Source organism: Myotis lucifugus, unplaced genomic scaffold (genome assembly GCF_000147115.1).
Source record: "Myotis lucifugus unplaced genomic scaffold, Myoluc2.0 scaffold_1083, whole genome shotgun sequence".
NCBI lineage: Eukaryota > Metazoa > Chordata > Mammalia > Chiroptera > Vespertilionidae > Myotis > Myotis lucifugus.
The window spans coordinates 15620-27038 of record NW_005872131.1 but is presented as its reverse complement, the minus strand read 5'-3'; the positions used below and the strand labels follow the sequence as shown (position 1 = coordinate 27038).

The following is an 11419-nucleotide window of genomic DNA, read 5'->3' as shown; positions in this document are numbered from 1 at the left end:
GCATGTTGGGAACTTGGGGCAGCCCAGGTCACTGAGCCCAGATCTGCCCACAGGTTGCCAGCACGCTACCAGGTCCCACCTCTGCACCTGCAGAAGCCACCTCCACACTGGCTGGGGCTGTCCCCCCCGAGGCAGCCTCCACAGCTCTGAGCAAGGCCAGTCCTGCCCCAGCCCCCGCAGGGGTGCTGGCTGTGGCAGTGCCCCCAGGGCCCATGGTGGCCGTCACCACCACCGCCACAGCCAGCCCAGCTGTCTCCACAGTGGCCATTCTGGGGACCGTGACAAAGGACAGGTGAGCAGGCTGGGCCAGGGGGAGGGGACTGGACAGGGATCCTTGGGCCCTTAGGTTCCAAGACCCACTCCTCTTCCTGCAGGAAGACAGCTGCCCCGCCAGCAGGAGCCGCCTCCAATGGCCCCGTGTGATGCTGCCACCCAGCCAGGGCGCGCCCTTAATCGATACCTACCTGGTGATGCAATTTGTCTTTTTTAATTTAATTTAATTTTAAAATAAATGCTGCATTGGTAAAGCTGGCAGTTGGACCCAGTCGGACGGCCCAGCTCGCGTCGCTCCTGCCTGACCCCATGCACAGCAATAAGGCTTCAGAGTGCGCTCTGCCTGCCAGAGCCAGGCCACAACCCTGGTGCCACAAGGACTGAGGCGTGATGGGCGCGGACGCCACAGGCTGCCAGCCTGTTTTTACCGATTTTTAAACAAACGCAGAGAGAGCCGTGTTTGCACTTTGTATCTGGCTGCAGTGAAGGGTCTCCCTGACTCGGGACAGATGCATGTCCAGAGCTGGGCTGGCCACACAGGTCTTAGCTGCCCAGGGGCCCTGGGAGCTGGCCTCTAAGCCAGGATGCAACATTTGACTGCCTTAAAAATATCGAGACCCTCACAGCCCGGCAGGGGTATCCCAGCCCTGGCACTCCGGTGCATTTGGGCACCTGGCAAGAGCTGGCCATGGGCATGCAGGAGGGGGCAGGGGCGGAGACTGGCCCCAGCAGTGCTGGGTGGGTGGAGTCTGCACCCGCTGGAGCAGTGCCATCGTCCTGGAAGGCCTGCAGAGTGTGTGATGCTGAGTCCATTTTTAATGTTCTGATGATCTCTGACAGGGCACCCAAACCCCAACTCCCAATAAAGTTGTGTTATTCTTACTGACAACCGCGTCTTGTGAAGCTGCACACCCTGGAGCCCATCCTGGCCAGTGGGGAGGGAGGGGTGTCTGCTGCCCCAGGCCCACCCCGCCACAGCTGCAGGTTCAACACCTGAGCAACAAGGAGCAAAACACATTGAGCTTTTCCTCTGCCCGGAGCTCACGACTCCAACACCTCAAACACGAGGGCAACCCCATCCTCCCTGGCCAGGCGGGAGGGGCAGCTGAAGGGCAGTGACTCCCCCCAGGGTCTGTGCCTGGCTACTGGCCGGGAGGAGGGTCTCCCAGGAAGGCCTGGTGCTGTCCTGACCTTGCCCTGACCCCAGGGAACAAGCCCCATGGCCCCACATGACATTCAGGCACAGGACCCCAAGCCTGTAGGTTTCCTGGGTATTGGAAACGGTCCCACAGCCGGCAGCAGTGGCCTAGGGAGGACCTGAGGGCCCCATCTTCTACCCCCTGTGCTGGCAGAGGTCCCACCTGCACCTGTGTCCACCTCTGTGTGTGTTTTTTTAAATATATTGTTATTGATTTCAGAGAGGGAGGGAGAGAAACATCAATGATGAGAGGGAATCATTGATTGGCTGCCTCCTGCACACCCCCTACTGGGGATCAAGCCTGCAACCTGGGCATATGCCCTTGACCAGAATCGAACCCGGGACCCTTGAGTCCACAGACCGATGCTCCATCCACTGAGCCACACCAGCCAGGGCCACCTCTGTTTTTCTACTTGACAGATGCCACCCCTAGCTAGGCCCTCACACCACCAGCCCCTCTGACCAGGAACCAGTGGCCACCCCCAGACCACGGCAATGTTCTCTCAGCTCTGACACCCATCCCCCACACCCCACCTGCTGCCCACCCCACAGGTGAGGCCGGGGCTGGTGGGACTCATGTCTGAATGGGAAAGGAGCCCATTACTCCCAAGACGTGCTGGGGGGTGGACAGGCATGTGGAACCGATTCCCAGAACCAAGGCCATCAGTGACAGCCACCACGCCTGCCTCAGGGCCATGCCCGTGCCACGTATGACCCCTCTTCCCCACATCCTCAGGCACCCTCGCTCCCAGCCCACCCTCCTAGCACCTCCTTCCATCTGACCAGCGACCACCATGTCTCCGTGACCCCATCCTCCAGCCCCTCCGCCCAGTCTGCCCTCTGGGCAGCCTCCCGAGAGCCACGCAAATGACCGACTCCACCTCCCCTTACGGAAACCACTGCCTCTTCACAGCACCAGGGAGGTCCTCAGGCTGTGCAACCCCACCAGCCGAGGCCAGGCCAGAGCAGGGCCCTGAGGGAGCTGCCCCAGGGCTGTGGACAACCTGGCAGAGGGCTCGACCCCCACGCGGCCGACCTGGGTCCTTTCCTCTGGGAAGCTGAGGAGACGCAGGCGTGTGGCACATAGTTAGTTCTCTTTATAGACTCTGTTTGTAGGAACAGGGTGCCTGCGGGCCGCCGGGGCCACCACGCGGACAGGGCTGGGCTATTTACAGGCCCACCGAGAGGGCTGTACCATGGCGCCTCCCGCCAACGCTCAGCCAGGACTCCAAAATAAGTCAGAGCTGACCAGGCGGGCAGGGTGGGCAGGATGGGGTTGGCAGGGGCTATACACACAAATTCGGGGGCTGGGCCTCAATACTGTCAAGGGTGGGGGCTGTAAACATGGCCGGGGGGCCCTGCCCACCCCTAGTGGTCTGTGACTGGACACAGCGCAGCCGGGCAGGGCTGGGCTCAGGCGTCTGACAGGCAGCTCTGGATCTGGTCCACCCACTGCTGGGCCGACGGCACGTCCTGGGCACAGAAGTTGTAAACACGACGAGTCGTCTTCACCTGGGGAGGGTGGGTAGCTGAGTCCTCGGCCCACCCCACGGAGCCCCCTGCCTGCCCGCCCGCCCGCCTTCTCCTGCACCCTGGTCACAGCTCACATCGAAGAAGGCCTTCTCGTCCACGGTCTTGGGGGCGCCCATGGTGGGAGTGCCAGGCACCACGGCCTCCACCTCCGCCAGGTCGATGACCCCCTTGCACTCTGTATCCACGCGGTGGTCGTAGTAGCGCAGCTGAGGGGGACAGGAAGTCAGGGCCGGTCCTAGCCCCTGCCTACCCTGTGCCTACTGACCACTCACCTGGTGCTTAGTCTTGTCCAGCACGAACCAGCGGGCCTTCCAGGGCTTCATGAAGGCCCCCTTCTTGTAGAGGGTGCCCTCGTAGGACCTGCATTGGTAGTGGAACCAGGGCCATCAACGCCCAGCCAGGCCCAGCTGTCCCCTCCCCTCCTGGCTGGTCCTAGCAGCAAGACCAGCGCCCCTGTCCCCAAATGAAGCAAGGCTGAGCACTGACCAGGGAGCCCCAGAAAAGCAGAGAAGGGCCCCCCACATCAGAGCCTCGGGTGTCTGTGAAGCCGCCCTGCACACACGGCAGCCGTAGTGGACGGGGAGGAACATCCAGCAGCTCCCCAGGCCCAGAGGGCGATGCAGCCGCCAGGCCCTGGCCTCACCGGGAACGTACTTCAACCTCACCTGGCACCCTGCCTGCCCTCACCGTACCCACAGCCCTGTCCCTCTGCTCTGCAGCCACCTTGGCTGGGCTATGGTCACTGGTTCTACATCCCAAACCCCTTCCAAGCCACTATTGTGTCCCCAGCAACTGAGCTGAAGCTCAAGCCACTGTCGGGTCCCCCCACAAGTCCTTCCCCCCCCCCCGAGAATGACCAGAAGTTCCCCAAGGGCACCTGCTCCGTGATCTGAGAGGCCCCCAGCCCAGAGGTGCCCACAGCCCAGTGGGCGGTGCCTCGCACCTGTTCTCACTCTCAGCCGTCTGGAACTGGCTGTACAGGGTGCTGGTGCTGCGGCGGGCGGCCTGGCGGGAGCCGGATGTGGTTGAGCCACTGCTCTGGTCACTGTCCAGGCTGAGGCTCAGGGTGGAGCCCACAGGCCCCTCTTGCAGGTACACACCCAGCGAGCGGCGGTGGTGGGGCACACTGGACACCAGCAGAGAACTGGGGGTGCCCTGGGGGCAGGAGATGGGCCTGTGTCAGTGCCAGGAGGCCTCCACCACCTCTTGGCAGCAAGCCCACCCAGCCCCCCACAGCCACCCCCGCTCACACGTCCGTCTGGCCGGCCTTCGAGGCGCTGGGCAGCCTTCACCCGATCCCAGTTGTCCTTCCACCGCTCAGGGGGCCGGCCCAGCTCGGTCTCCAGCCGCTGCAGCTCCTGGGGAGAATCAGGGAGCTAGCGTTATTCAGAAGTACCCAGCCTGGGACGTGAAACAGCAAAAGGAAGAAAATACAGGAAAGTGAGACAGTAGGAAAAGGGCTAACGTGTATTAACAGGACAAAAGGAGAAGACAGGGTGGGGGAGGTGCAAAATCAGTATTTAGAGACAACAGCTGGAAGTGTGACCAAACAAGTAGGAGGCATCACAACATAACGAGGGCACTGCAAACCCAAACAGGCTACGGCAGGAAAACGGCTCAAGTACAAAGGGAAACCCAATCCCTACCAGAAAAGAGGCACGCGCTCTTCAGAACGCAACAACGGAACTGCCGGCTAAAGTGCCCCCGTCCACCTCTGGTCACAACAGTGATCAGCTCCTGACTAGCCGCCGTAGACAACCATGGGCTGGACCAGTGCGGCCAGAGGCCCTGAGACGGTGACGCCACGACCACAATCGGGAGGCAGAGCCCGAGCCAAGCACCGAGGTGCCGAGTTGCGGAGGCAGCCGCCAGGAGGCTGGGGAGGCCGACGTGTGTGGGTCCGCAGGGCGGCGATGGAGAGGAGGGATGGCACAGAAACCCACACTGAGGCCTCCTGAGTGGCCAAAAACTGCCATATGACAGGCAAGATGTCACTAGGCCTGAGCAGCTACTAAGGAGCTGTGAGCTAAATCCACGCCTGGAGGGGACACGCTGCGGGGAGATGAAGGAATGCCAGACACCCAGAGCCGGGCTCTTTGCGAGCACACGCAGCGTCAGCAGAAACCCAGGAGGGGCCACGCCTGTGGAGCAGGGCCCCTCTGAACCAGAGGGAAGGTGTCTCTCGAGCTGCCCTAACAAAGCTTAGAAACAACCCAGAGAAGACCAGCCGACACACAAGCCCATGAGCTGCCTGGAAAAATAAAACTCAAGACACGTTCAAGGAAGACAACACATTCCTAACGCTCAACAATACGGAACCCACAGTGTCCAGCTTATAAAACATGATTAGACAACAAAAATGCAGGAAAATGAGACCCATACTTAGTGGAAAGGTTAAAAGAAACAGCCCCCAAATGAAATTGGTACTCAATTACCACACAAGATTTTAAGAAAAAGATGGACATAATGGTTGAACAAATGGGGACTCTGCAGAGACTATAACTATGAAAAAAAATTCTAGAGCTGAAAAATATCTAAAATGAAAAATTAATTAGATAGACTTAAGAGCACATAAACATGAGAGAAATAAACTTGAAGACAAGGTAATAGAAATCCTCCAAAATGCATTGCAGAGAGGAAAGACAGGAGGGAAAAACAGCCTCAATGACCTATGGGAAAATAAAGTCCCAGAGGAAAGAAGGGAGAGATTGTGAAAAAAAAACTTTTAAAAGAAATAATAGCCTAAAATGTATTAAACTTGATGAAAACTATCATCCCATAAATTTATGATGCTTAAAGAGCTCCAAGCAGAATGAACACAGAAAAACCATGTGATGGTCAAATTGTTGAAACCAAAGATGATGAGAAAAATCCTAAAGGTTGGAAGAGAAAAAAAAAGGGTACTTTATGCAGTTTACAACCATAAGAATGAGACCAACTTTTAATCAGAAACACTACAAGCCAGAAAACATCTGGAATCATATTTTTAAACGACTGAGTATAAAAAGCTGTCAATCTAGAATTCTATACACAACGAAAACACCCTTTAATAAATACAGGCACAATGCAGACACTTTCAGGTGAACAGAAGCTGAGGAGACCTGCACTACAAGAAACAGGCCAAAGGGAAATAATACTAGATCAGATCTACAATAAAAGAGTAAAGAATACTGAGAACGGCGATTACAGAAGGCTTTTTCATTTCCTCATCTCTTTAAAACCAAGTTGACTATGGAAACACCATTCCTCCTGTGTATCTGTAACACAGGTGAAAGTAAACTGCAGGATGACAACATGACAGACAGACGGGTGCTGAGGAGCGTGCTGACGGGGTCTGTGTCAGGTGGCACAGAGAATTCAAGACAAGATTGTTCAGTCCGCCCCTTATCCGCAGGGACACGTGCCAAGACCCCCACGGGATGTCTGAAACCGTGAACAGTACCAACCTACCATCTATACTATGTTTTCTCCTGTACATTCATACCTGCGATAAACTTTAACTTAGAAATTAGGCATCCTAAGAGATTACCAGCAATAGTAATCAAGTTGACTTATACGTTGTAGTAAGTTATGTGAATGGGTTTGGGCTGTTATTTAGTAAAACAAGGGTGACTTCAACCGAGCACTGCAATACTGCGAGTCAAGCTGACAACCCAGGTGACGCCGCCCCGCCGTGACCGTGGCTAACAGGAAGGAGCGTCTGGGGGGGCAGGGAGGGAGGGTTCTGGGCAGGACAGCGGGTGCAGGATCTCGCGACTCAGGATAATGCGCAATTTAACATGGATGAACTGTTTCTGGAATCTTTCATTTGTTATTTTTGGATCATAGTTGATTACAGGTAACTGAAACCATGGATGGATAAGGGAGGACTGACTACTGGGGTCCCTCACAACCACTAAAAGTAACACAAAGAGGTATAGCTCAAAAGCCTGAGAAGTAGATAACACGGAATACTAACAACTAATTGTTAGGAAAGGGACAAAAAAAATGAAGTAGAAAATAACAAAATGCTAGACTTCAACCAAACCACATCAACAATTAAATGTAAACAGAGTAAAAATTCCAATAAAAGGAACCGTCAGAATAGATGAGACCCAACCACATTCTGAGTAAAAGAAACTCAAATATAAAGACACATGCAGTCGAAGTCAAAGTATAGACGAGAACGTGCCACACGGGGGTTGTTTGTAAGGAAGTTAGTGCACAGTTCACTCCAGACCCCAAGTCTATTCGTGTTCCCTGTGCTTGTGGGTCACCTTCACCCACAAACCCATGGCCCTGTGCTCCCCCAGCCCCTGGTGGCAGGTGCCCTCAGGCCAGGCCCAGCGTGGCCCTGCAGAAACCTATTCCTGCTGGTTTGCACGACCACCTCCCTGAGACGCAGGAATTAGCACCTCCACTCTCCCCAAGGAAACAGAAGCTCCAAGATGCTGAGATATTCCCCCACAGCCACTCAGTCCAGCCTTCCTGACTGCCTGGCCACCGTGGAGAATTCTGGCTGCTGGGCGTCCCTGCCACCCAGCCCCCCCCCCCCACCCCGAGCTCACAGGGCTCTTCCCTGCCCCAGGGCCTTGGCCCCAATAGATCCCGATGCCTGAGGCAGAGCAGACATGACCTCCAAGGAGGGGAGGCCCGGCGTCAACCCCACACTCCCAGGCCCATGGGCACGCTTCTTGGAAGGGGACCTGAGGCAGGTGAACTAGAAGAGGGGTGGGAGCTGGCGCACCAGGGCCTGGGAGAACCTTGCCTTTCCTCAGGGCCAACACCCTGGCGGCAGGGAGCGTGCACAGGCCCAGAGCACCACTGCCTGCATCCATGGCAGGGCAGGCCCCGGCAGGCGGGCAGGCAGCGTGCAGGCCGGTGAAGGGCAGGGCCACTGGACACGCACACACACGCACACCCATGTCAGGGCACGCGGTGGGTGGGGCCCGCGCGTACCTCCAGCAGGCGTGAGATGGCGTCGGGCTGGGCCCGGGGACGGCTGTCGTAGCAGGGCCACACCACGCGGCGCCGGCTCTGGGGAGCACCCCCGTCGGGCCGCTCCTCCTCCGGGGGCTCCGGGGACACCTGGGCCAGCTCCCAGTCATAGGGGGGGCCCTGGGCCAGCGTTTCCTCGGTGTAGAAGTCCCACACCTTCAGGTTGGACACGTTGCTGTAGGGCCGCAGGACCTGGGGGCAGGCGTGGCATGAGGAGCTGGGCCAGGAGAAGGCCACTGGCTCAACCAGGCCCTGCCCAGCTCACCTCCGTGTCCTCGGGCGCGTACATGTAGTTGTAGAACACGGGCGTCCTCTTGCTCAGCCGGTCCACATACTCCCACACAGACCTGCAGGCCTGCGGGCCCTTGCGCTCCCCCTTCTCCTCGTACAGCAGCCCTGCAGGGGGCAGCACTGAGCCCTACCAGCCAGCCCCACCCACCCTGCCCCGACCACCTCCTGCCCCTACCTAGCTCAATGCGCTCATAGTCCGAGTCCAGCAGGAAGGTCCGGAAGCGGCGGGACACGTGGTGGTAGCCAAGAAACTTGAGGTAGAAGGGACTGAACTCGAACTCCATGGGGAATTGCAGGTGGACCTGTGCAGGGTCAGAGGTTAGGGGTCAGGAGCCAGGGACCAGGACCCGGGGGCTCAGCCTTCCACCACAGCCACCCACTCACCTGGTGCACACAGTCCAGGAACTGCAGGAAGACGGGCGTGAAGCCGCTGCTCTGCCCGGCCCAGGGTGTGGGCCCCCCGGTGGCTGAAGCGATGGCCAAAGGACAGCCACTCCTTCTCCACCAGCAGGCGGAAGCCCTCCAGGGTGCGGTAGAAGGGGTCCGAGAGCAGCTGCACCAGGGACACCACCTGCGTGGTGATGTCCCAGCCGTCCTCCAGGCTCACCAGCACGGAGGAGCCCGAGTCCAGGAGCTCCACCACCATCACCGACACATGCAGCAGCTTGTGGATCTGCAGGGACCAGCAGCCTCAGACCAGCCCCGACCAGCCCGGGACCCACACGTCCCCAGGAGGGCAGCCAGGTGGGCAATGCACCAGGGTAGCCGGCAAGGTAGGCACAGCGACGAACAGCCGACCCCTGCTGCCTCCCGCCCTCCCCAGCCCCCAGCACTGGAGAGGGGGCCCGTCCTTGGGATGCACAGCACCCCGCCAAGGACAGCAGTGGCCCTGACCGGGGTGGGAAGTGGCCATCACGCCCTCCCAGGGCCCAATCCTGCTGGATAAGTGAGCCAAGACCTCCTCTGCCCTTGGCAGCAGTGAGTGAAGGGCCCAGCACCTGGGGGAGCCCGACAGCCCCTCCCCATCCCCTCACCCCCAGATGGCCCTCGGCCACAGTGGGGGCAGGGGCAGTGCAGACCTGGGTGAGCCACTCCGAATCCTCCAGCGAGCGCAGGAAGGTGGGGCCGGACTCGAAGTCCTGACAGCCCGGGACACATGCCTTCAGCAGCTTCTTGAAGCTGGTCTTCACCTGCCGGGCCTCAAACATCTCGATGGGCACCAGCGCCCACTGCTGCAGGGGGTCTGGTCGCACGCCCTGGAGGAGGGCACACGGTGAGACCTGCCCGGCTCCAGGCCCCACCCGGCCCCACGCCCCGACCAGTCACCTTGAACTGGGCCTTGTCCCCAATGATGTAGAGGGCTGCACGCTGGGGCCGCGGAAAGCCCGAGTCTGGGGGAGCCCCGTTCGCCTGGGGGGGCCCCCGCATGTCTCTGCCTGCGAGCCGGGAGCCCACATCACCACCGAGCCCACCACTGCGCCCGCTGGCCCGAACGCTGCCCCATTTACCTGCACGGAGAGACCAGGTCAGCCCCCGAGCTGGGCCGGGCACCACTTACCTGGGGCTGAGCTCCCGGGGAGGCGGGGAGGCCAGCAGGACCCTGAGGGGCTGAGCCTGCGTCAGTGCCGGGGCAGGGGCAGGACTGGGTGCCAGGTTAGTGCCCAGGGCTGTGGGAGGGCGGGTTATGCCCGTCTGTTGTGTGGGGCGTTAGTGGCAGGCGTGGGGGGACGTTAGTGCCACGACGACTCAGTCACACGGGGCATCTGTGCCAGGTGTGGGGACAGCCTGAGTGGATGGTACGGTACCTCGGGGCGCGGTCCGTCTGGAGGCCGAGGCCGCCATGGGGTTGGACAGCGTGGTGACCCTGGCTCTGGGGCTGGGCACTGGGGGCACAGCAGAAAGAAGGCTCAGGCCTGGCCCAGGCCCACGCCGGTGCCCAGCATGGGGTCTTGTGGACCAAAGGGGCCACATGCAGGACTGGGTTCCACCGAGCCCCCCAGGAGCCCCCGGACAGCAGGGTCCACGCCAGGGCCAACCTGTAGGGTTCTCCCAGGTGCTCTGGCAGGGGCAGTAGGAAGGGTCAGAGGAGGCAGGAACCCTGGGCCCCCCTTCAGATACCTCCTCTACGACCTGTCCCTGGGCCCTTGGACCCCACAGCACGGCCCCAAGCCGCTCACAGCACATCCCACCAAGCAGCCTCTTCCCAGCAGCCACCAGATCCGGGAGCTCCCAGCCGCAGCCAGGGAGCACGTGCCATCAAGGACACAGATGGCCCAGCCCAGCCCCAGGCTGAGCGGTGCTGTCCACCAGGGAGGATGGCCCAAGGCTCACGGGCTGGTCCGGCCCAGCTCGAGGCACAGGGAACCTCGCCAGGCAGCTGCCCCAAAGCCTGCATCCAGCCTTGGTCGCCTGAGGAGGCAGCAGGGACACGGTCCTGCCCATGAGCGCAGCCCCTCCACGCGGGGACAGGAGGCACACCCAGGGAGGACACAGGTGTCCTTGTCACGTGGACGGAGCCTGGGCTGCCCTGAAGCTGGGGGACCAGGAGGCTGTGGAGCCAGAAGTGCCCAGGTGGCCACAGGGAGGTGCAGGCACCAGGGGAGGGTGGGTGGCAGTGCCACCGTGTCCCCACAATCGCATGCAAAGGTGGCCTCTGATGTGTGGAAAAGCAGAAGCCACGAACCAGAGCGCTGAGGAGTGAGAAGGTCAGACCTGTGCCCCAGAGGACATCCCCATGAGCACCCGCCAGGACGACTGGCTGCCCGTTCCCAGCCCCCTTGTCCCTAGTGCCCAGCAAGTGGTGACAGACGGGGGACATGAGCCCTCAAGTGTGGGCTGCGGCTCCAGGCCAGGGGGGAGGGAGGCTGCTCAGACAGCAGAGGGAGCGTGAGGGCGGGAGGGGCAGCTGGAGCTCCTCCTCCACAGGCAGGGGTGGAGGACGGCAGACGCGGGGGCTCGGAATCAAGGAGGACTACGGGCTCCTGGAAGGCTTGGCCTGGGGGGAGTACCACCAGCCCCCAAAACCCACCTGTCACCCCAGCATGTTAACTGCAGAGAAAAACTCGGACAAGCACGAGGGTAGGGATGGAGGGAACCAGAGAGGTCTGACCAAGAAGCAACCACCACATCCCCTCTGCACCACGGGGC

At 60.1% G+C, this 11419-nt stretch overlaps 2 protein-coding genes across 5 annotated transcripts in view; one reads left to right on the top strand and one right to left on the bottom strand.

Moving 5' to 3' along the window:
* The window catches only part of PPP6R2 (protein phosphatase 6 regulatory subunit 2), a 64269-nt gene extending 63107 nt beyond the window's left edge, over positions 1-1162 (top strand). For all 4 annotated transcript variants that reach the window (XM_023747977.1, XM_023747978.1, XM_023747980.1 and 1 more), the window contains 2 exons: positions 53-292; positions 375-1162. In XM_023747977.1, coding sequence (XP_023603745.1) covers positions 53-292; positions 375-423 — 289 coding nt within the window. In that variant the 3' untranslated portion in view covers positions 424-1162. The remainder of the gene's footprint in view (positions 1-52; positions 293-374) is intronic.
* Positions 1163-2546: 1384 nt separating this feature from the next.
* SBF1 (SET binding factor 1) overlaps positions 2547-11419 on the bottom strand; it is a gene marked incomplete at its 5' end in the record, with an annotated part of 19370 nt that continues 10497 nt past the window's right edge. Inside the window, 13 exon segments of the mRNA XM_023747982.1 lie at positions 2547-2983; positions 3079-3210; positions 3277-3364; positions 3948-4159; positions 4255-4362; positions 7943-8173; positions 8247-8377; positions 8448-8574; positions 8657-8716; positions 8718-8945; positions 9352-9528; positions 9599-9780; positions 10078-10155. Of these exon segments, the coding sequence (XP_023603750.1) occupies positions 2885-2983; positions 3079-3210; positions 3277-3364; positions 3948-4159; positions 4255-4362; positions 7943-8173; positions 8247-8377; positions 8448-8574; positions 8657-8716; positions 8718-8945; positions 9352-9528; positions 9599-9780; positions 10078-10155 (1853 nt within the window).